The 23,179-nt window shown below is 39.9% G+C and overlaps 1 protein-coding gene across 4 annotated transcripts in view; it reads right to left on the bottom strand.

Annotated features, from left to right (window-relative positions):
* Positions 1-927: 927 nt before the first annotated feature.
* Positions 928-23,179, bottom strand: part of DAW1 (dynein assembly factor with WD repeats 1) — a 44,637-nt gene continuing 22,385 nt past the window's right edge. Inside the window, exons 6-12 of one of the 4 annotated variants that reach the window (XM_045078824.1) lie at positions 20,571-20,678; positions 18,344-18,450; positions 17,360-17,462; positions 16,475-16,589; positions 9,211-9,287; positions 6,681-6,843; positions 928-4,268 (exon numbers count right to left, since the gene is read on the bottom strand). In XM_045078824.1, coding sequence (XP_044934759.1) covers positions 4,234-4,268; positions 6,681-6,843; positions 9,211-9,287; positions 16,475-16,589; positions 17,360-17,462; positions 18,344-18,450; positions 20,571-20,678 — 708 coding nt within the window. In that variant the 3' untranslated portion in view covers positions 928-4,233. Of the gene's footprint in view, positions 4,269-6,680; positions 6,844-9,210; positions 9,288-11,073; positions 15,255-15,748; positions 16,042-16,474; positions 16,590-17,359; positions 17,463-18,343; positions 18,451-20,570; positions 20,679-23,179 lie in introns of those variants that run through there. The other 3 variants (XM_004776612.3, XM_004776616.3, XM_004776615.3) reach the window with 3 other exon arrangements.

Raw genomic sequence — 23,179 nt, 5'->3', positions numbered from 1 at the left:
TGGAAAGACACTGAGGATAAGCCAATAAGGATGGCAAAGGGGAATGACCCAAACCCTGAGTCCTTGGGTCATCTTGCCACTAAATAACCAACTTTGGGACTGACTTTGTTTTAACTGTGCATTTTGACACGTAGAGCCAAAACCACCCTACCCAATGTAACAGTGTAGCTGAATTGAACAAAAAATAAAATAATCATGGTAAGATAACTAAAAGGGTTATAGATATTTTGAGTCAGTTTACGATTCTTCGTATTTGAGAAGGGATATGTCTTCAAATATAGTAATTGCTTTTTCCTTCTGTTACAGATTTCCCCCTTTGGAGACCCAACAAGGTAAACTGAAGATAACAGCACCAGTGGAAAGACAGAAGGTAATCTGCATGTGATTTAAAAGATTACTGATGTGTTTTTAAATGGCAATGCAGAAGTTGCATGTCTAGAAAGCACTGTTTAGTTCAAAAAGCATTTATTTTATCTCTAAATCAGGCATTATGCTAAATCGTGAGCTCCTGCAGTTTTAGATATGAGTTCTTAGAAAAGATATTTCATTTTTATGAAGATGATTCACTTTCTTAAAATCCTATCCTGAATCTGAATATTTGAAGATGGATTAGATCACAATCATTTATATTGATGATGGCCTCACATCTCAGCTCTTCTGTTCAAGAGAAAAACCTTAAAAGGACAATGTTCCCAGGGTTCTTAAATTTTCATTGATAAAAATTTGAGTTATAGGGGCGCCTGGGTGGCTCAGTGGGTTAAGCTGCTGCCTTCAGCTCGGGTCGTGATCTCAGGGTCCTGGGATCGAGTCCCACATCGGGCTCTCTGCTCGGAAGGGAGCCTGCTTCCCTCTCTCTCTCTCTCTCTCTGCCTGCCTCTCCATCTACTTGTGATTTCTCTCTGTCAAATAAATAAATAAAATCTTTAAAAAAAAAAAAAAAAAGGAGAGTTGCTTGAGAAGAATCAATTGACTTCAGTATCTGTCTTTGTTTAAGATAATGGCAGAGGATTTAGTAGTAAAAAAAAAAAAAAAAAAAAAAATTGAGTTATATTTCTCCCCAGGATAACTATAATACATTAAAGTGAGAAAGTAAGTTATATTTCAGCTATCATTTCTGAATAATTAATGCTATGTTCCTTTCTGAGAAATGTGTCCATATATCAGTTTTTTAAGATGATGGCTAAGTTACTGATTATAAGAGTAATGGGAAATATTTATCATGTTTGTGATGTGCCAGATATTCTCAGTCCTCTAAACAAGAATGATTATTATCACCCCTTTCTGGCTGAAGGAATGAAGAAAGCATGGTAGGGGAACTTGCCCAACAATTAAGAATTGGGATCAGAATATATATCCAGGCACTCTGATTCCAGACCCCACATATAACTCATTTATACCCTATAATACTCCAGATGAAAAAAAAGTGAGGGTATTATCATTTATTCTATGATCTTAAGTATCTAAACGTTTATTTTCTTAAGTAGCTTAAAAAATACTACTGGAAGAAGAACAAACTTCCACTTATAAAATAAGTCATAAGCATGAGAAGTACTTATTTCATAAGAAATATAATAAATAATACTGTAATAATGTTGTATGGGAAGAGATGGTGACGACACATCTCATGGTGAGCATTGGTGCTGAACGGAATTGTTGAATCACTATATTGTCCATCTGAAACTAATATAACATTGTATGTCAACTACACTTCAATAATAAAAAAATGCTACTGGATGGTCAAACATCAGATTCTTGATTTCAGATCAGATCATGATCTCAGGTTCATGAGATCGAGTCCCCCATGGGATCCACACCAAGCATGAAGGCTGCTTAAGATTCTCTCTCCCTCTGCCTCTCCCACCAGCTCGTGCATGTGTGTGCATGCTCTTTCTCTCTCTCTCTCAAAAAAAAAAAAAAAAAAAAAAAAAAAACAAAAACAAAAAAACCCTACTGGAAACCTTAATAAGTATTCTATAAAGAAATATTTCTTCATGAGAATTAGAGGAAGCTTAAAAAAATTAGAGAAACTTTATCTGACTGAGGGTCTTCCAACAGCTTAATAGGTCAATGAGGTTTAGAATGAGCTCCATGACCATATATTCGTTCTATTGAACCATGTAACAAAATAGTATTGCCACCTTTCCTAAAGCCATCAAACCATCAAAGAGGAAGAGTCAATATCAGCTTCTTGGTTTCCTAAGAAGTAGCTAAATTTTGGCCCAGGTTTCTCTAATCCAAGCTCTCTTGGGCTTTGCCATCTCTGAGTGTCTTCCTTCCAGCAGCTGCACTGAAGTTTTGTTTTTTGTTTTGTTTTTGTTTTGCTTTGCTTTTGTTTTATTTTCCTTCTTGGGTGCTAGACATCCACTGATGATCTGAAGGGTAATTCTCAGCCCTGACCTTCCTACCGGTACGTATGATACTCTCCACCCATGAGAATGTAATGGAATCAGGGTCCCTAACATGTGGTGTCTTTGGTAGATTATTTCCCTTCAATGTGATTCACCACCTCATTTTCTGATCAGGACAGTTACCTGCTCAGAAACATTTGCTGCGAGGGTTGCATGGATGATCTACATGGAGTGGGTGGGCGGTATCTGGCAGGCAGCACACGCTCAGCCACCCTGACTGCAATTGTTATTATTGAGAAAAAGACTCCAGAAGATCCTCACGCATTCTCTAGTTCTGGGTTCAGGCATCACTAGTTTTATCTTGTGCTTTATCTTTTTTGTGTGTGTGCTTTATCTTTTAATAATAATTTTTAATAGGCATTAGAGCATTTTTACATAGAAAAGCCTTTAAAAAATAGTTTTCAGTATTTCAGCAGCAAGTGGGTTGATGTTTGGTGATTTACTCTGGTACCTCAATTGTCTCCTATCCAAATTTTTTAATTCAATAATTCAAAGGTCTATTCTGTTTAACTTTTCTTTTAGAGAAAAACCTGCCCATATATTTGATACCCACGATGAATTCAGAATATATTTCCTAGTAAGTGACATTCATTTTGCTTTCCCTATATGCCACCCTCATTTTACTCAGTGTAGGTTGTCAACTTTTTTCTGAGGGAAGGAGGTATAGATATACTTGTGAGTATGAGGAAAGATTAGGCTTCCAATTTTGCCTTTTTCATTCTTAGGTGCAGAAAGTAAAACCACTAAAGAAGTAACACAATTTCTAGTCAGATTCCAGACTGGCACAGCCACGGTACAGCATGGAGTTTCCTCAAAAAGTTGAAAATAGAACTGCCATATGATTCAGCAATTCCACTTCTGGGTATTTCCCAAAGAAAATGAAAACACTAACCGGAAAAGATGTAAGTGCCCGCATGTTCATTGCAACATTATTTACAATAACTGAGATATGGAAACAACCTAAGCGTCCACTGATGGATGAATGGATAAGAACAATGTGGTATATAAATACAATGGAATATTACTCAGCTATAGAAAAGAAGGAAATCTTGCTAATTGCAACAACATAGATGGACCTTGAGGGCATTCTGAAAAGCAAAATAAGTTAGACAGAGAAACACAGGTACTGTAGTTTCTCACTCATATGCAGAACCTAAAAAGAAAAACAAAACAGAAAAAAAAAAAAAAAAAACCACTGAATTCATAGATACAGAGAACAGATCGGTGGTTTGTGGTTGCCAGAAGCAGGGTATTGGAAGGATGGGTAAAGAGGGTGAAGGCTACAAAAATGTACAAACTCAGAGTTAAAAAATAAATAAATCTTGAGCATGCCATGGACCCCATCATGACTCTAGTTAATCATACTGGATCGTATATTTGAAAGTTGCTACGAGAATAGACTTAAAGTTCTCATCCCAAGAAAAGGGAAGCGTACGTCATAAAAACAGATGTACGATTCACTAAAAACTGCTTCCCAAAACTTTAGTCAACAGAAATTATAATGGCCTTCAGAGTAGAATCTAGGAGACACACTGTTAAATCACTTTGGCTTCCTTATTCACTATCATGATGCTACTAAAAACAAAAACAAAATTGAAATGACCAGTGACATTTGCCAGACATTATGCTCTTTCTTGTCCTTCCCATCAAATAATATCAAGAAATGGTATAAATTTATCAGTTTTAATAGTCCTATCCATGAAGCTGACTTTTGGAAAGAGAGAAAATGTGAAATATAAAAAACAGCTTGCTTGCACTATGTGAAGCTCCAGGTCTTGAACTCCATTGCTAGCAAATCTGCTCATCAACTGCCTTTTTTCTTCAGTCAGCGCCATATCCTACATGTGTTATCCTTGCTACCTAATAAAACAAATTTCACCAAGTTATTATTTCTTTATTTCATTCATTAATTCTCCCTTTTTACAAGTTGACCACCTCTGGGACATCGAGGATGATCAGTCCACTCAATGTACCCAGCTGTGGAGTCTTAGAGCTGCTCCAGCATTTAGGGGAAAAATAATTTTTTTTTTTTTTTTTAAGATTTTATTTATTTATTTATTTGACAGAGAGAGAGATCACAAGTAGGCGGAGAGTCAGGCAGAGAGAGAGAGAGGAGGAAGCAGGCTCCCGCTGAGCAAAGAGCCCGATGCGGGGCTCGATCCCAGGACCCTGAGATCATGACCTGAGCCGAAGGCAGCGGCTTAATCCACTGAGCCACCCAGGCGCCCCGAAAAATAATTATTTTTAATGATTCCTGTCAGTCATCAATTGGGCAAGTTCATGTCCTACTCACACGTGTGAGATTCATGGCATCTCAGAATTGGAGCCCTGAGAATGCAGCCTTCCCCCTGCTCATTCCTTGCACCCTCCCCTCAAACAACACAGTCAAGTGGAAAGACAGTGAATTTGAAAATTTCTAGATCTGGGTGATTAACTTATGAGGAGGCAACACGTTCCACTTCAGAACATTTCAAAATGTCAATGGCTTTTTCTCATTGTTGGTAAAATGTGAAATGTGCATTCTCCCTCCCCACTGCTATGATAGACACTCTTCCAAAGCAGCTCTGATCGACTGGTCCCCAAGGGCACTGTTCACATTCATTATGCCTTTGGAAATGACCACCCTGGTATGGAGCAGCACCGGGCACTGCTGGTTCCCTGATCTTCGGGAACATATGACATCAGTATAAGAAATGTGCTGTTTACGTGGACTGAGAGAGGCTACGGAAACTGTCCATTCCACCAAAAGGCACCTCACCTTCTAAAAAAAAGTTAATGACCACACTGGCCAAATTCCTTCCAATTGTTTTATTTCAAGCCCAACCTCAGGCAGTCCATGAAAACTCACACATTTATTCATACCTGGGTCCATCAAGAAAAGGGGGTAGATCCATTCAAACAAAGTGATTGCTCTGCTGCTTTCAAGACAGAAGTGTTACCCCTTTGTAGTAAGCTCCCCCATCTAGTAGGCCAGTATTCAGCACTTCAGTGCTTTGGGAGACACTAAATAAATCAATAATGTCTCAATGAGCTCAGGAGTGTAAATGCCAGCCCCAAAACAAGAGATAGACAATGTTTCTTCCCTAAAGTCTCTTAGGACCTCCTGTGACTCCAGGAAGAGGCATCATACAGCTGGTCTAACATGAGCCCTGTAGACTAGAAAAGGTTGGTCCTCTGACAAAGCAGTGCCAGCTTCCTTTTCCTTACTTGCCAGGAGCTTCCTACATCAGCTGCTGGTGCCCCCACCACTGCCTCCCATCTCTTTCCTCATGCTAGGAAAGGATTTGACAGTGAGCTCACAATAAAATATGTGGATTCTTATGGCATTGTCTTAAGAGTACCTGCACTTTAGTGACATTAGCAAATCATAAACTCCAGAAAGTAATCCATAATTTTAGAAATTGTCCACAATTAAATAGTAAGAAGAGATTTTTTAGGGCGAAAAGGGAGATTATTCTAAGCACCCCTCAAGTTATATGACTAAGAAGCTATTTAATCGGCCAATATAAAAAGCCAACCTTGTGCATGGGACATTTAAGTTATTAGACCAGTTAAGCAATTTTGAAATTGCTCAACATAGTAAGAATCACTGGGAGTTAGGCAGATTCTGTCCTCTGGGTCCTCTTAGGGTGCCCCTACCCCACACAGCTTTACCACCCCACTCCATGCCAGGGCCTCCTTCCAGAGGCACCAAATAACATTACACCATACTCTTGTCACTTTCCACAATCAAAGTTAGCCTATTTTCAATTCAGTTCTTAAAAAACATTTCTAATATAATTAATTCACAATAAATTGTTAACAGTTGAAAAATGCTGAATATGGGTTCTCTTCTCCCAAATATTAATGTGTTAGTGGGGTATCCAAGGAGAAAACAACTTCGCTCAAAGAATAAATCTCTCATGGGCTGGAAGTCCAACTGTGCAGAACATGGGTTCTAGCCTGTTTTAGTTACTAACACTTACTGACAACTGAATATTAACCATTCGGTGGGTACTTCCTGGAGAGATGCAGTAACCAGTAAGGCAGGCTACTGAGCTCTTTGTTAAGAGCAACTAAAATTCAAAATTCACAAAGCCTTACAGTCAGAGCTCACCCCTGTGGTCCCACATGCTACTAAAATTAAATCGCGGGTGTGGGAAACGTAAGCACACACCAGGGACCCTGCAAGATGGGGAGGGGAGAGCAGTAAAACTCTTTGGTATTCAGCTTGGAAACGCTAATAGCCAACTGAAAAAGAAAACCAAGTGTATGTGTTTCTCTCTCCCATACCTGTAATGATTATGTTGCCTTTGTAGTTGAAAGCACATGAAAAGATCTCATCTGTGTGCCCCTCAAGGACCTGGACGCACTGACCAGTCTGAGCATCCCAGATTCTCGCTGTTTTGTCAGCGCTGCCAGTCAGAATATGATTCCCCTGGGGGTTGAAAGAAATCTACAAGACAGAAAGGAAAATGACAGGTTTGTGTAATTTGATTCCTGATATATTTTTAATCAGCAGAAAGGGGACATGACTAAGCACCTGTCATCTTCCCAGCTTGGCATTTATTCTTACATAGAACAGTTCCTTCCTGAAGGGGGAAAAACTGCAGGGACTAATACATGAAAATTAAAGGCTATACAACAGAGTATAACAGGGCACCCCACACCCACCCCACAGTTCTAAGGAAAAAGACCAAAGTTCCCTTCTATTTCGAGTATTCCCCACCTAGCTTCTTTCCAAAAACTCAAGATGCAAGCCTTTCCACACGAAGAGACAGAGCCCTGGTGTGGATGAGAACACAAGTCAGGTTCCTTCAAACCCAAGCCCCCATGTCATCCCTATAACTCAACTTTCTCTAATCAAAAGCATATAAATCCTCTTTCTGATGAAGTTCTTGAACCTAGGTGAGGTTCAATGGGCTGAGGTTCGGAGCCAAGGGCTAAGAAAGAATTCTTTAGACGTCTTTGTGCAAAAAGGTAGTTTTTTAGAGCACGGGGACAGGACCTGTGGGCAGACGGAGATGCTACTGCCCAGGGCCTGTGAGGAGTGGCTGGTTATATACACAGGAGTTGGGTAGGTGAGGACAAGGGGGTGTTCAGAAGGGCGCTTGGGGTAAAGAAGACTGTCAGGATATTGAAGGCCTGGTTACTATCAAGCCAAGGCCACTTTTCCTCTAATGAGGCACTAACATAAAGACAATTGGGAGTCTCCTGGTGGAATGTTACATTCCTGCTATCAAGCGTCCTTGTTAGTGAGATTTAGGTTTAGAAGAAATTTAACTTTATTTACTTTTCCTTCTACCTCTGCCTCCTTTGGTTTTTTTATGGAGGGGAGGGTTTTTTTTATGGAGGTTAGGGCTTGAGGAACTGAGTTATGTGTCTTTGGAAACTGGGCTATTGATAAGGTAACTTCTTTGTTGTAAATCTCAAGGACATTTGCAAATCAAGGGAGACTCCTGCCTTGCAGGACTGTGATCTCTGCAAGATAACCATTTGCTTATTGTTCATGGCAGTCTGGGCTGAGGGGGAGCGGATGGGGGGGCGGGTTACAAGGCACCAGCCAGCCTCGTGCTCCCTCATTGTTTCCATCTGTGCCTCAGAATGAGTGAATGTCGGGGGGACTTTTGTTCTACTTCCATTCAAAATAAAGTAGGTTCTATAAATATTTCCTGAGCGCCTCCTTTGTGTCAAGCATTGTCATATAGTATCTGAGCGACTGTCAAAGGAAATGGTTAGTTCACTATTCCTTTGGGTTCCATGCTTATAACATAAAACTCTAAATCATCATAAGGCAATGACTTGGGTCACACCCTTTATGGTTGAAGGTTTGATGAGAACAAAGTTCAAGAGAATAGCTTTTTTTGTCCCTGTGTCCTCAGTACAATGCCCAGCACAGGGAAAGCTCTCAAAAAGCATTTCTTGAGTGAATGAATGAATGAATGAATGAATACCTTAGAATACCATAGAAATGCCATTGCTGAAAGGCAATTCAATAAGTAATGTATCACATATCCTAAAATGCAATATAGAGTGAGAGAACCCTTTATATTCACACATGCACAAAACTTTGAAGGGCAGAGGCTCCTGTCCACAGTGGCAGGTGCAGAGGAGGGAAGAGTAGAGAAAACACAACAGGGGGCAGTTCAAGGGTCCAGGGGCAGCCTTCCAGGACCTGAAGACATCAACCTGATCCTTTAAAAGGATAAATCTGATCTCAGGTATGAGACCAAAAAACTGGACTGAGCTGTGTGGGAGCTGAGAGTCACCAACCTCCGACCTTTCCAGAGTTTTCGAAGGACACAGCTAAACCTCAGATTACTGACTGGAAGGCCCTGCTCTGTGAATCAGCTTGTGGGAGGAGGTTAGACAAAATCTTAAGCTACAGCTTTGAAGTTTCAAAGTAGGTCATTTTAAACTCTGTTAAGTGTTAAATATTTCCAGGAAATACTTTCTCAATTGCATCTAATTTACAAAACACTTGATACTCGTTGCACAGCATGTTTTTTGCATAATACATACTTGTGTGTCTGCTCGGACCAGGAAAAGCACTTTATGAGTTTCTTAAATAGCTTTAATAAGTATTTTCAACAAGCTCAATCTTTTGCTGATGGCTGAGAAAAATGCTGTTTTATAGTTTTTAAAAGGTTTTAAGAATGATTTATTATGCTAAGTTTGAGGTCCCACTTAAAAATATAATTTTTAGGTAGCTGATTTCTAGAAAGAATGAGATAATTGGACAAACCCTATTGCCAACAGATCTATTGACACTAAGCACGCTATGTTTTTAAACTAAATTGCTCCAAGTGAGAAAGCAACTCACCTTTGAAATTTCTCCTTCATGGCCTTCCAATTTGGTAATGCATTTTCTTGTGGCTGCACTGAAAACTCTTGCTGTTCCTTTTCGAAAGAATGGAAATACATAAATTCATCTGAAATACAGACCGTTTGAGCCATGTGCCCTGAATTATGTAATATCCATCCCTCTGATGTCCAGGTTCTGTGCTGCTTGTCTTCTTGCCTGCAGTGACAGCCACCACCTAAAACTGCAAATGTAAGCTGGTGCCAGGGTAGGAGAAGAATGGGAACAGGGTGCCCCTCCAGCCCCAAGCTTATTAGAAGAAATGATGGGTTCCAAGGTAGAAAAGGTGGGGGGGAAGGAATCCACAAAGAAAAAGCTTTTAATGGGAAAGGGAGAATTAAAACGAGTTTTGAGAGGCTGGTGATGAAACAAGCAGCCAGACCAGCATCATACACCAAATAGGAGTCTAAGGTGACAAAAGGTTCGAGAGGTCTTCCTGAAATGGAGCAACAGCCACTACTTGCTGAACAAAGAAGAGGCATCAGGGAAGCCAGGAAAGAGTTGGTAGAATGGTTTATTCCCTGTTGTATCCCCAGGGGCCAGAAGTGCCAAGCTCCCAGTAGACAATAAGTGGATAATGAATGGATGGGTGGATGGATGGATGGTTGAGTAGGTGGATAGATGGGTGAATGGATGGATAGGTGGATGGATGGATGGGTGGGAAGGTGGATTGATGGATGGATGGATGGATGGATGGATGGATGGATGGATAGGTGGGTGGATGGATGGGTAGGTGGGTGGATGGATGGATAGGTGGATGGATGGATGGATGGATGGATGGATGGATGGATGGATAGGTGGATGCATGGATGGATGGATGGATGGATGGATGGATGGATAGATAGATAGATTGGTAGAATGTACAATGGATTGGTGGATGGATGGATGGATGGATGGATGGATGGATGGATAGGTGGATGCATGGATGGATGGATGGATGGATGGATAGATAGGTAGGTGGATGGATGGGTGGGTAGGTGGATGGATGGATGGATGGATGAGTGGAAGGAAGGAAGGAAGAAGTGGTATAGAAATTTCCTTTGAATTAAGGTATGGAAGAGCTAAATAATTGTAGAAGGAGAAAAACAGCAGTAGTAAAATTGTTGTCAGAAAAAACGTTAAAATTTTTCTGGCCAGATGAAGGCTGCTCCCTTATTACAATGCAAAATTACATAGGGGCAAAATTAGTAATGATAGGGAGTTTTGGTTACTTAATTTTCATTCAGAGAAGAGCAAAACATTTAAGTAAAATTTTTACTTGCCCTTCTGACAATGTCAACTTTAGAGGGAAATAGATGAAAAATGCTATTTTACAATTAATGTGTCGAACATTTCAAAAGACTTAAAGTGACCAATGCATTTTAAAAATGTGTTAATGGGGGACCTCGGTAGCTCAGTAGGTTAAGCATCTGCCTTCAGTTTAAGTCATAACCCTAGGGTTCTAGGATCAAACCCCATATCAGGTTCCCTGATCAGCATGGAATTTGCTTCTCCCTCTTCCTCTGCTCCTCCCCCCCTACCCACGATCTCTCTCTCTCAAATCATTAACTTTTTTTTTTTAAGAATGTGCTAATATTGGGGCATCTGGGTGGCCCAGGTAGCTGAGCATCCAACTCTTGGTTTCAGCTAATCTCGTGATCTCAGTGTTGTGAGGTATAGCCCCATATTGGCCTCTGTGCTCAGCAGGAAGTCTGATTGGGGTTCTCTGCTTTTGCCCCTCCCTCACTTGCTCACTCTCTTTCTCTCTCTCTCAAATAAATATCTCTTAAAAAAAGAAGTGTTAATACAAGAAAAATGAATATCCTACATATAATAATTCTCCAAATTGCTCAAAAGATTTTTAAACTTAAGAAAACACCAAAATAATATAACCTAAAACTACGTTTTTAAAAGATAGAAACAGGAATAAGACACCAAAAAATAATCCAGCCTTGAGAATGATTCAAATGAAGAAGTACAATGTGATTAATGTGAGGAAACATTTATCTTCACTTTTACAGCTTCAACTAACTCCTGTTGAATGGATCCAGTTTTAAGAAGGGAATGAGAAGCAAGAACCAGAGTTAAGTAAACAAGATTTCTCCAAGCATCAAGACTTCTTAGAAGGTACAGAATGAGAAGAGGTTTACAAAACATACCAAAAGAAAAAAAAAAGTTTTTTTGAAGTAATGTCTTCTAGAGCAAGGAAATGGAATCACTGATAGGGGACGTAACAGATGATAGAGAAAACAGAAGAATTACTGAACTTACAGTTAGTTCTCATCCATCTCTCAGTATCCTGATCCCTAGACCTTGCTTGTTTCTCCCCTCCTAGTGCTGACAATCTCTTAACATTCTTTATAATCTATATTATATATATAACTTACTTATTCTATAATCTATATTCTATAATCTATATATTCTATATATAAAGTATAATCTTTATACTCAATATTCTAACATTCTATGGAAAACACATATATGATATTCTTCATATCTTCCCCCTCCATAATATAGCTCCACGTGGGAAGGAATTCCTCTCTCTTTTGTTCGCTGATATAGCCCATGTTCCTAAAACAATTCCTGGCACAAAGTAGGTTCCCTATTCTTTTTGAATGATTTTTTTTTTTGGTATAAGTGAAAATGATATTTAAAATAAAAAGTGTAGATTAATTACAGTTGAGGTATGATTCTAAAAAGCAAAGCTCTGTAAGATGAAAAAGTAAGTAGTTACTCTGAAAAAGATCGTTCTCCAAACTTAGGGCATTTATATTCAAGGATATAGAAAGAAATTTATGTATGATCAAAGGATCACCTCTGAAAAGTCATAGTGAGTAAGGGTACAGCATGCAAATGTAATTTTGAAAAGTGAGAGAAAGTTGGAATAAAGACTGTGTAATTAAAATGAATCACTGGCAAAATTCCATACCTGGTTATAACACAAAGTATATGTGACTATCTAACAGTATGTTAGTCACAAAGAGCAAATGCAGGCAAACAAAGAACAAATCATATCTGGAAAAAGCATCCCATTTTTGCTAGAATTTCTTAAATGGCTTTTAAGTTTACATGGACATGATGTAGAGTCACATAAGGTCAGTCATTAAGGGAATTAGACATAGTGAAGCATCATGTGTGATTATCAAAGAGATGACTTAGACACAGTGTAGGCTAATGTGTGCTGACATGGTGAGGACATAATCATAGAACAGCATGATATGCATTCATGGGGAGGTGACACAGAAACAATATAGTGTTATAGGTGGTCATCACAGAGATGATGCAGACATAGTGAAGCATGATGTGTGGTTGTCAAGGAGATGAAAACACACAGCATAGCATCATACAGGACATCAAAAAGATAATGGAGATGGTGTGTAGAGTTATCTATGGACTATAGAAAGATGACACATACCAGTGTAGTAACATATGGGGTCATCAACCAATGGGACAGATACACTGTAGCATTATAATAAGGCCATCATGGATATAGCACATACTATATCATGAAACACAGCCATCGGGGAGATGATTCAAAATAGTGTACCACTCAACATGGTTATCAAGGAGATGACATAAACATAGTATAGCATATATAAGATATATCCCTAGTTGGTCATCAAAGACATGAATAATGACACAGCATCATGTATTTATCAAAACATTCAGTCGTAATGACACACCACAACACATACTTAAAGTTGATACAGAGTGTGGCAACATCGTGAAGCATCACTTATTGTCTTCAGGGAGCTTACGCATAGCTGGGCATCATCCATGGCTATCAGGACAGGGGGAAGTCACAGTGTAGGATCATATAGAGCAGGTTAAAGATGATACATAGTGTAGCATGATAGGTGGTTGTCAGAAAGATGACCTATAGCATAGACTCACATATGATTATCAAAGACCTAGTTAGACATGGAATATCCTGGGATTTACAAGGAGAGAAGACTTTAGGCAGAAAATGGAAATACACTGTTTGTCCCACATGGTGTTACACATCAAATTGTGTCCCCCGCAAAACTCCTATGTTGAATTCCTAACCCCGAGTATCTTAGAAGTTGACTCAGTAGGGAGATTTGAGACTTTAAAGAAGAAATGGATTAACATGAGTTCATTAGAGTGGGCCCTAACCCAATATAGTTGGTATCCTTTTAAGAAGAAGAGATGAGGATACAGACATGTAGAGAGGGAAGACCACATGAAGACATAGGGAGAAAAATGCCACCTGCAGGCCTCAGAAGAAACCAAGACTGACAACATCTTGATCTCAAACTTGTAGCTTCCAGAATGGTGAGAAAAGAAATTCTTTTTGTTTAAGCCACTTAGTCTGTTGTGCTCTGTTATAGCAGCCCTGACAAATGAATACAGTTACCCAAGAGATGATGCAGTCACACAGGAGCATTATATGTGCTTACCACAGCAATACTGTAGTAGCATACATAGCGGACCAGATGGTAAAGATGCTCATAGCATCATACGTGATTGTCAAGAGACTACCCACAATAGATCATCATACAGTATATAGCTTCATCTGTTGTCAGAGACACAATGAGACTTAGCATAAGTTCATACATGGTTGTCAAGGAAATGACCCAGAAATAGTGTAGCATCACTTTGGCTGTCAGGGAAATGATGCAAATGTAGCATGGTGACATATATTATCATGGAGCTAACAGATATTATAGTGTCATACGTGGTCATCAGAGTGATGACATAGACATGATTTGTGTCATATGTGGATATAATGAACTTGAGACAGACATATTTAATGTCATAGGTGCTTATCAGGAATATAAGACATAGACTTCAGCATTAAAAAATAGGAAAATAACACAAAAATAATGTATCGTCATACTGTTTTCCAAATGGCACAGACATGGTATAGTGTCATACATGATTATCATGGACATGATATAGAAATCATCTAGTCACATCCTCTAGCAGCTTACAGGGTTGTTAAAGGGATGAGAGAGTAAAGCATCACACATACTTGTTTGGGAGGTTTTGCATAACATAGCATGGTTTTCTAAGATATGATGCATATATTATGTAGCCTCATGTGTGGTAATTGAGAAAACTCTCATAGTAGAGCATCACACATGATTTTCAAGAAGAGGATATAGATGTCCCTGTAAAGAACATAATACAGACATAGTATAACACCATACATGTTTTTAAGGCAATAACACAGAAACAGCATGGCATCTTAATAATTGTCAGAGATAATGTGGTTATCAGAGAGATGAGACAATCTGAGTGTAGCATCATACATGGAGGTCAGTGAAGTTACACACTTTAACATCACATAACCTCATTAATTGTGGGCACAGAGAGCATAACATATGAGCCCACTGTGGAGATGACACACACAATAACACCACACATAGCACTCAAGGAGATGACATTAAAGGATAGTGTGATAAGCAGACTTCAAGGATATAATCTAAGTATAACATGGAATCATGTAGTTTTGTAAATGAAGGGATCCAGACATAGCAGACCTTGAAGATGTGTTTATCAAGGTGATGAGGTAGAAATATTATAGCATCACACATAAATTTCTATGAAATGGTGAAGGTATGGTAGAATATTATATATGGTTATAAAATATTTGATGTAGATATAGTGTAGTATCATACATGATTTTAAGAGGAAAGACAAGGACTATAAATTAAAACTGTCAGGTATATGATATAGATACAATATAGCATCATACTTGGTTGTATAGCATCATACTTGGTTGTTAAAGGGTTAACATAGCACAGCTCCATACATGACCATCAGGTGGATGGCACAGAGGTGGTGTAGCATTAACTGCAGTCTTCAGGAAGAGGACATGTAGTGTTCTGTAGCATCTTACTTCATTATCAAGGTGATGACTCAGAACAGAATCACACATTGTTGTATGACGGCATGAGATGACAGAGACTGAGTATAGCATCCCATGTGGTTGTCAAGGAGATGATGCAGACACAGTATCACATGTGATTATCGTGGATATGATATAATGACGGGGGGGGCTGTGAATGAGGCAGAAGTTGTATAGCATTTTACATGCTTGTCAGGAATACATAGCTGTTATGAAGATGACCTGTTGTTTACTATCATAAATTATCATCCAGGACATACTGTATATGTAGTATACCAATACAGATGGTTGTCAATGAGATGATGCAGACATCACATATATGGTTTTCAGTGAAATGTCACAGATACAGTGCAGCATCACATATATTTGTCATCAAGATGAGTTCTAGTATCACAGCACACACAGTTATCAAGGCAATGATGCTGACGTAGTATACATCATACACAGCAATCGAGGAGAAGATATAGGTAGAGTGCAATATCATATATGGTTTTTTTGTATTTTTTTAATTTTTTATTTTTTATAAACATATAATATATTTTTATCCCCAGGGGTACACGTCTGGTTTACACACTTCACAGCACTCACCATAGCACATACCCTCCCCAATGTCCATAACCCCACCCCCCTCTCACAATCCCCCTCCCCCCAGCAACCCTCAGTTTGTTCATATATGGTTTTTAAGAAAATTTGAGTATGGTGTATCGTGCACGGTGATCAGGATGATGATGGTATATAAAGCAGTATCTCATTTGGTGACCCAGGCCTGGAGTAGATAGAGCATGTGTCCTAGAGGGACAAGGTGGGCATAATAGAATAGCATACGTGGTCAACAGGGAAATGACATAGAGGTATTGGAGCATCATCTGTGGTCTTCAGTGAACAGAGGTACACGTAGTGTACCACCAGCCCATAGTTATCAGTAAGATGATGCAGACCTAGGTGGTAAACAAGAACATGATGTACAACAAAGCATCACATATGTCATCGCAAAGATGTGTTACATGCAGCACATGTGGTATAAAGATTTATGCAGATTTATTATAGTGCTATGGATGGTGGTCAAGTTGATGAGGTCAACGTGTTGTAGCATAATGCATGATTAGGGAGACGACCCAGAATATACCATTATATATAGTCATCAAGGGGATGTGAAGACCCAGTATAATATCAGATGTGGTTGTCAAGGAGATGATGCAGACATTGTAACCTGTGGTTACCAAGAATATGATACCAACGTAGTGTAATGACCAGCATCACAGAGATGAGGCAGATGTAGTGTCTCTCACAGCTGGTTATCAGATAGATTACCTATGGTATAGAATTATACACATTTATCAAACAAATCAAATGTATGAACAGATGACCTACCATCGGCTGAAGCAGTTGCAATAAGTTTTCCAGTGTAATCGAAACAGCTGTCTAGAATTTCATCATCATGGCCTGTTAGTGTTGCCACACATTTTCCATTTGTGGCATCCCACAGCTACAATAAAAAAAGAAAGTGACTGTGACTTCCTGTCTGAAGTGCAAAAATGGGAAGAAGTAGTCATTATGACATGCTTATGGCTAGCTGAATAACTGTGCCAAGATCATGTGTATAATTTCCACATGTTCTGTTAAGTTTACCTGGATTCATGACAAGAAACCCCAGCCAACCAACTCACAAGGCACACTGGACAAGAAAAGACCAGAGACACACATTTAGAATGGAGAGTGCAAATCTGCCACTACATCAGGAAAAATCTCAAAGTGCGTGTTTCACTGATTGGAGTAGAAATGTCCTCTTTCCATAAGAAGGTCATCGAATGATAAGAAGCTTGATCTAAAACTATAATGCTAGAGAATAAAAAGTACATTAAGATTATAATACATCACATATGTAATCAAATATTAATTCAAGAGCATAAGCTCTTAGCAACAGAAATTTAAAGGCAGGGAAACATTGTTTTGAGCTTCCTCAAGATTCACTCTAATCAAAGTTTAACAAATGAACAGAGAGACATTAAAGAAAAATAACGTGTCTTTGAAAATAAGATCTTGTGATATATTTGATTCAATTAACATGGTTTTACTCCATCATAATTCCTTTAAACCTGGGGGATCAGAAAGTTAACATTTAAAAATGCCAATTATTTATAAATTAAATCCTAATTTTACAGCACCTTTGAAATGTGGTAATGTTTCAATGAATATCTGACCCAGTAAAAAGGGCACACAGGAGAACTGTAAAGCAAAGATATTTCTTGAGCTCACCATGCAGGTTTTGTCCATAGAGCCAGTTAATATCAGAGAGCAATCCCAGTTGAATAAAGCACTGCTAATCTCAGCACAATGCCCAATTAAGGTATACACCTTCCTACAAAAGGAAAGGATTCACATTTGTGAAAGTTGCCCTACTTCAGGATAAAGGTACAGATAATGATGTCAAGCCCATTGGTGTGAGAGTCAAAATTTTGGTTTTCACAAAAAAATACTTTTGATGACAAAACAAAGATGGTTCTACTACAGCTTAGAAACAGCCAACTAGTCTATTAATTTCATTTCGGCAAACATATATTTGGAGCACTCAAAAATAACAACATTACTTAAGACTTCAGAAATCCATGGCTAATAACTAATCCAGTTGGTCTGAGGTCCTGGAAGTATTCTTTACCAGACCAGTAGACCTCTTGGTAGTTCAGAAACTACCCATCCAACGTCTGAAGGGCCCTTCCTTCCCCCTCATATCTTGACTGCTATCCCTGGTAACTAGCCCCTCCATAAAGATGCAAGTCCAAGGTAGAGCTTTCCAATGCAGAGTCTAATTTAGTTAACTTCTCAGCAACTAGAACCCAAAATAATTAGGAAGGAAATTGAAATTGTTGGACTAAATTAAATTTTGAAAATTAGCCATGATTTTATTTACTCATGAGATCCATGCCCGCCATACTGACAAGTCATTGAAATCTGATTACACATATACAGAAGGAATAACAGCCATACACCCAGGCTATTGTTAACATTCTCCTTTTATGTTTCTGTGTGGCATTATTTGGTCAGAATTCCAAGAATGCACACATTTTTTCCTGGATCCAAAATATCACTTCTGATTAATGAATGAATTAAATAATGGATTAATTTATTCAGGGGGTATCCTATTCCTATAGAGTCCAAAGCACAGTTACTAGATATGAACAGCAAAGATGGTATTCTTAACCCTCTGATCCAGAGTAAAAAATCCTTAAAGACACAGAATACCTTCCAGTATCAGCTTCCCACACTGCAACAGTATGATCAAAAGATCCCGTAATGATTCTCTTTCCTGAGGTATTAAAGGACAAAGAGATGATTTCAGCGGAATGTCCCTAGAAAGAGAATAGATACTGTCATGCATTACCTGCAGAAAAACAATCTCTACAAAGGCACAATTCTTAGTTTAAAAGAAAATGCTAGAAAAGGCAAAACTCTATAGGTAGAAAAGAGATTAGTGGTTGGCTGGGGGGTGGTAATAGGTATCTTTCGGGGGAAATTTTGAAAACTGGAGTTTGGTAAAGGTTGCAATTCCGTAAATTTACTAAAATCTGACTTATACACTTAAATCAAGTCCATTTAACTTAATAAAACTAGGTTTTGTTTGTTTTAATGGACAGGAAGAGGGCAATATGTGGGAAATCATCAGAGGGCTTCTTCCACATTGTCTTGAAAACACTTTTTAAAAAGCGGTATGCAAAAAAAAAGGGGGGGGGGCTGGGGTACTTGGGTGGTTGGTTCAGTCTGTTAAGGTTAAGTGTCTGACTGTTTGTTTTGGCTCTCAGGGTCTTGACATCCAGCTCTGCATAGGGCTACCCGCTCAGCAGGGAGTCTGTTTGTCTGTCTGTCTGTCTCTCTCTCTCTCTGCCCCTCCCCCTTCTTGCTCTCTTTCTGTCTCTTAAAAAAAAAAAAAAAGCTATATGCTTTATGAGTTAACAGCAGGTGATAGAAAGGCTTGTGGAATAAATTTAACTTTTAAAAAAGGATATTCTTATGCTGATTTTTTAAAAAAGATTTTAATTATTTGAGAGAGAGAGAGCAAGACCTGCGTAGGGATGGGCAGAAAGAGGAGGAGAAGCAGGCTCCCCACTGTACAGGGAGCCCAACCCACAGGGCTCAACCCCAGGACCCTGAGATGGCGACCTGAGCCAAATGTACCCCCTAACTGACCGAGCCACATAGGCACCCCTCTTAAGATGATCTAACATAAAATAGATTAATAAATATCTGGCCTTTGGCCTGACTTTCCCTTGGTCACTGTCTAGGGCCAACGCATCAAACATTCTGAGGCAACGGCAAGAAGCCCCTCCTGGCAGCAGACTCTGCTTGCAGTATGGCCCTGGTTTCCCGAATTATTTTAGCAAATTAACATTACTTTTTTCACTAGTGAAAATATTCATTTACACATCAAATTTCTGGCTGATTCCAAATGGTGGACATTAAATGTAGCTGAACATGAAAATTCCAAGCACACAAAATAGATGTGGCAGACAGGTGTGGGTGTGCCGAGGGGGACGCAGCCTTTCGAAGACTGTTGGGCATGGGTCTGAAAGAAAAGGTAGTGAAGAGGCAGCACCCCACAGAAATGATGAGAACGACGTCGGAAGAGTGTATATACTTACGTTAATTAAGGATGGCACTCTGAATTCAGAAAACCCCTTGGTGTTCGTTGAAAAGAGTGCTTTTTCTCTCTTTCTAGTCCATTTTGACTTTCTTAGAAAAAACTCTCCTACGAAAGGGGTCCTAATTTGGAATCCATTTATAATTTGAAAGGATAAGAATTGGGTTTCCCACCTAGCTGTTCTGACTGATTGGCACAGAGAATCCCCCTATGTGTGTTCTGTTGCTTGGACTGGGGTGCGAGGAAGCAGAGGGAGCAGGTGGGAGGAAAGTGCGGGGCGCGTGGTGGTGACAGACTGAGACCCCCGTGGACATACACCACCCGCTCTTGCTCTCTGGGCAGTGCCCTTTAGCCTTTCTCCTCCAGCCACGTACCCCTTGTCATTTCAGACTTTGTAATACAGGAGGCTTGTGAGACTAGGGATAGTGGAGTGCAGTGCGGACAGTTGTCGTTTTAGGGAATCTTCTGGCAAGTTTCTCCAGTTCTGCCTCTTCCAGAAAGTGTCAGCCTCCACCTCCTTGGCCTTAAGCAGGAGAGATGGCACTAGGTTTTAAGCTGTGCTTGATGGGACTTACAGACGGAAGCTCATCAAAATAAAAAAGCCCAGACCTTCTCAGCTCCCTCGTCAAAGTCAAAGTCGTTGGGAATCACCAACAAACCCACTGGGATGTACTTTCATCACAGTCTGAAAACCAATAGCTCAAAAATATCTTCTCACATGGAGCTCATTCTGTGATAAGAATATGAATAACAACACACTCCGAATTAGGCTTAGGCTAAGCAATAGCTCGGGAGAGCGCAGAGCTCTGGAAACTGGCGACAGGATGCACGTACCGTTAAAGTGAACACCTCCTCTCCATTCTGGATGTCCCACAGTTTGGCTGTTGTGTCCATACTCCCAGTGGCCACGAGTGTGCTTTGAGGATTGAAGGATAAACACACCTGAATTCCAGGGAATGGAAGAGATTTTAGAAAGAGAAGAGTTTTGAATTGTTGATTTTGTATAGAAAAGCTTCAAGAGGTAACTGCCTTAGGTTCAGCCTAATTCTCTGCAGTGAGATAGCAGGGTGGCCTCTGGGTGGCTTATGTTCTGCAGGTTGAATCCTGTAGCACTGTCCTCTTGAGAAGAGGTCTCTTTGCTCTCCCATGTCACCTAGGGAGACACGCCCACTCATTTTTTCCCTATGTCTATACTGGGTGCCTCCTAATGGCCCATAAATATGTTCGAGCTCTTTCCACATAAAAATAAATCCTCCCTTGACTCCATGTACCTCATTTTTAGCTACCTTTTTTCCCCTTTCACAACCAAATTCCTTGGAAAAATAGTGTACCATCATCATCACTTGCCCATCCCCCAATATTTCAACTGTGAGAACCACTCTGACTAACTGATCGGAAGGCTCTGCTGGTCACCCCCACTTAGGCTCCCTGATGCCTGCAGTGTCGACTCCTTTCTTCTCCATATTTTCTTCCTTCTTGACAACTTTGATGGCGTTCTGCTTTTATTCTTTTACCTCCTATCTCTTTTTTGTATCTTTTGGAGAATTCTTCTCGTCCCCAGGTGCTCAAGGTGCCATCACACTTCACTCCCTACTCATCCTTTTATTTTCAGAAATTGCAATTCTCAGCAGTTCCCGTGGCCACCCTGATGCCTGTGACTCACACGCCCACGTCTCCTTCCCCGACCTCACGCTCAGTTCAACCCCAAAGGGCTTCTGTGAAGACATCGCATAGGCAGCTTGGATCAATCTAAGACATGCAAGTCATATGACCACAAACCTGCTTGTCCCTTTTATATAAATGGACAAGACGTTTTACATAAAATGCCCTGCCATTGTCTGAAGTTAAGGAATCACTCTGGAGCCCTTTCTCTCCTTCACGCCTCACATCTGCCTGACAACCCCCTCCTACTCTTCCACTCCAGCCTCTCTCACACTTTCTTCACCTGCCTCACGATGGGCCTCCGCTGTCTCTGCTTGCACTGCAACAAGATGGCCAGCTAGCCCCTGCTTCTGATCGTACATCATTCTGCCACACCAAGGGTCTTTCCAAAGAGTAAAAATGACCACGCTATCTCCCACCTAAAAAGTCTCAACAGCATGGCATTCTCCATAGGATAAAGTACAAATCCCTTAGCACAACATATGAATCAATACAACGGCCTTGCCAGCCTCCCCCACTTTGATCACGCTCACCATGTGATATGGCTTCGAATGCGGTGCAAGTGCACCAAGACATGGTACCTTTAATCCAGGCAGCTGGGCAGCACCAGAGATCCTCAGCCAGCACTTCTGACCATGGCAGCAGGCAGCAACCTCCAACCCCCCATCCAGTGTGGTGCTCAGCCATATTGGCCTATTCTGTGTACGTCATCAGGTGGGGATGGTTGGCAAGTACTTCTCTGGCCACATGGAGTCATCTGAGGCTGAAAACACCCATCACTGTTGCAAACCCCCTCTGGGCATTGGCCAGTGCAGCTCTCACTGCCCAGAGAATGTGCTATCTACCTGCACATACTTTCCTTATCATCCCCACCATCAGAGTGTCCCCTTTGTGACCACACTAAACCCCCCACCAACTTCTAGCACACTACAATGCATCTCTAAACTTATTTATTGATGCTTCTACTCCCTCCAGTGAACCACAAAGTCCCTGCAGGACAGGAACCATGTGTGATTCTATTTGGTATGCCAAACACACAGGCCATGGCTCGACACATGGTCAATAGGTAGTAAATAATTATTGGATTGATGTTGTTGACTGTCAAAAGTATCAAAGTCTTCCTTGGAACTATATATAAAGAAAACTTTTTCAGAATTCCAAGGAAGCATGAGAATGAGGATTATGTTTTTCTCATGAGTTTGGACATGTTACTTACTCTCTCTATGCCCTGGCATCTTCAACTGTAAAATGGGGAAATTTCTAGCTCTTAGGGTAGTGATGAGGTACAACTAAGCTAATATATATAAAGGACTTATACATTAGCACAAAACTGTCTTTTGTGCACACTGAGTGTCATTAACAGGTTGGTTATAATTTTGCACTATAGTATCCCCCAGTGTCTAGCAAAATATTAAACATAGCATGAGCCCTTATTGGATGAATACGCCATGAATCCGAATGATAATTATAAATTTTACTCCTAAAATAAGCAGCCTGTTTATTTTTAAATGCTATCATTTTTCCCATAGGGTGCCAATTAACTCACTAATTGTTATAGGATGTAACGCAGAATTGGCCAAGGGCAAGGTCTTCCCAAAAGCGATAGCTATTTAGAGTAGCAAACTGTTTATGCAAATTTGAGTTCTAATGATATCCAGAAAACAACCAGGCTAAATATTTCACATGATATAAAAAAGTTACTTTAAAAACTATTCTAAGAATTTTATCAACACTCATTAAGTTGGTCCTTTAAAAGCAAGTCACTGAAAAAGAAAAAGTGA

The sequence above is a fragment of the Mustela putorius genome, unplaced genomic scaffold (genome assembly GCF_011764305.1).
Source record: "Mustela putorius furo isolate JIRA1106 unplaced genomic scaffold, ASM1176430v1.1 tig00000275_pilon_pilon_pilon, whole genome shotgun sequence".
In the NCBI taxonomy this organism is placed as follows: Eukaryota; Metazoa; Chordata; class Mammalia; order Carnivora; family Mustelidae; genus Mustela; species Mustela putorius.
This window is presented reverse-complemented; position numbering and strand designations above follow the sequence as displayed.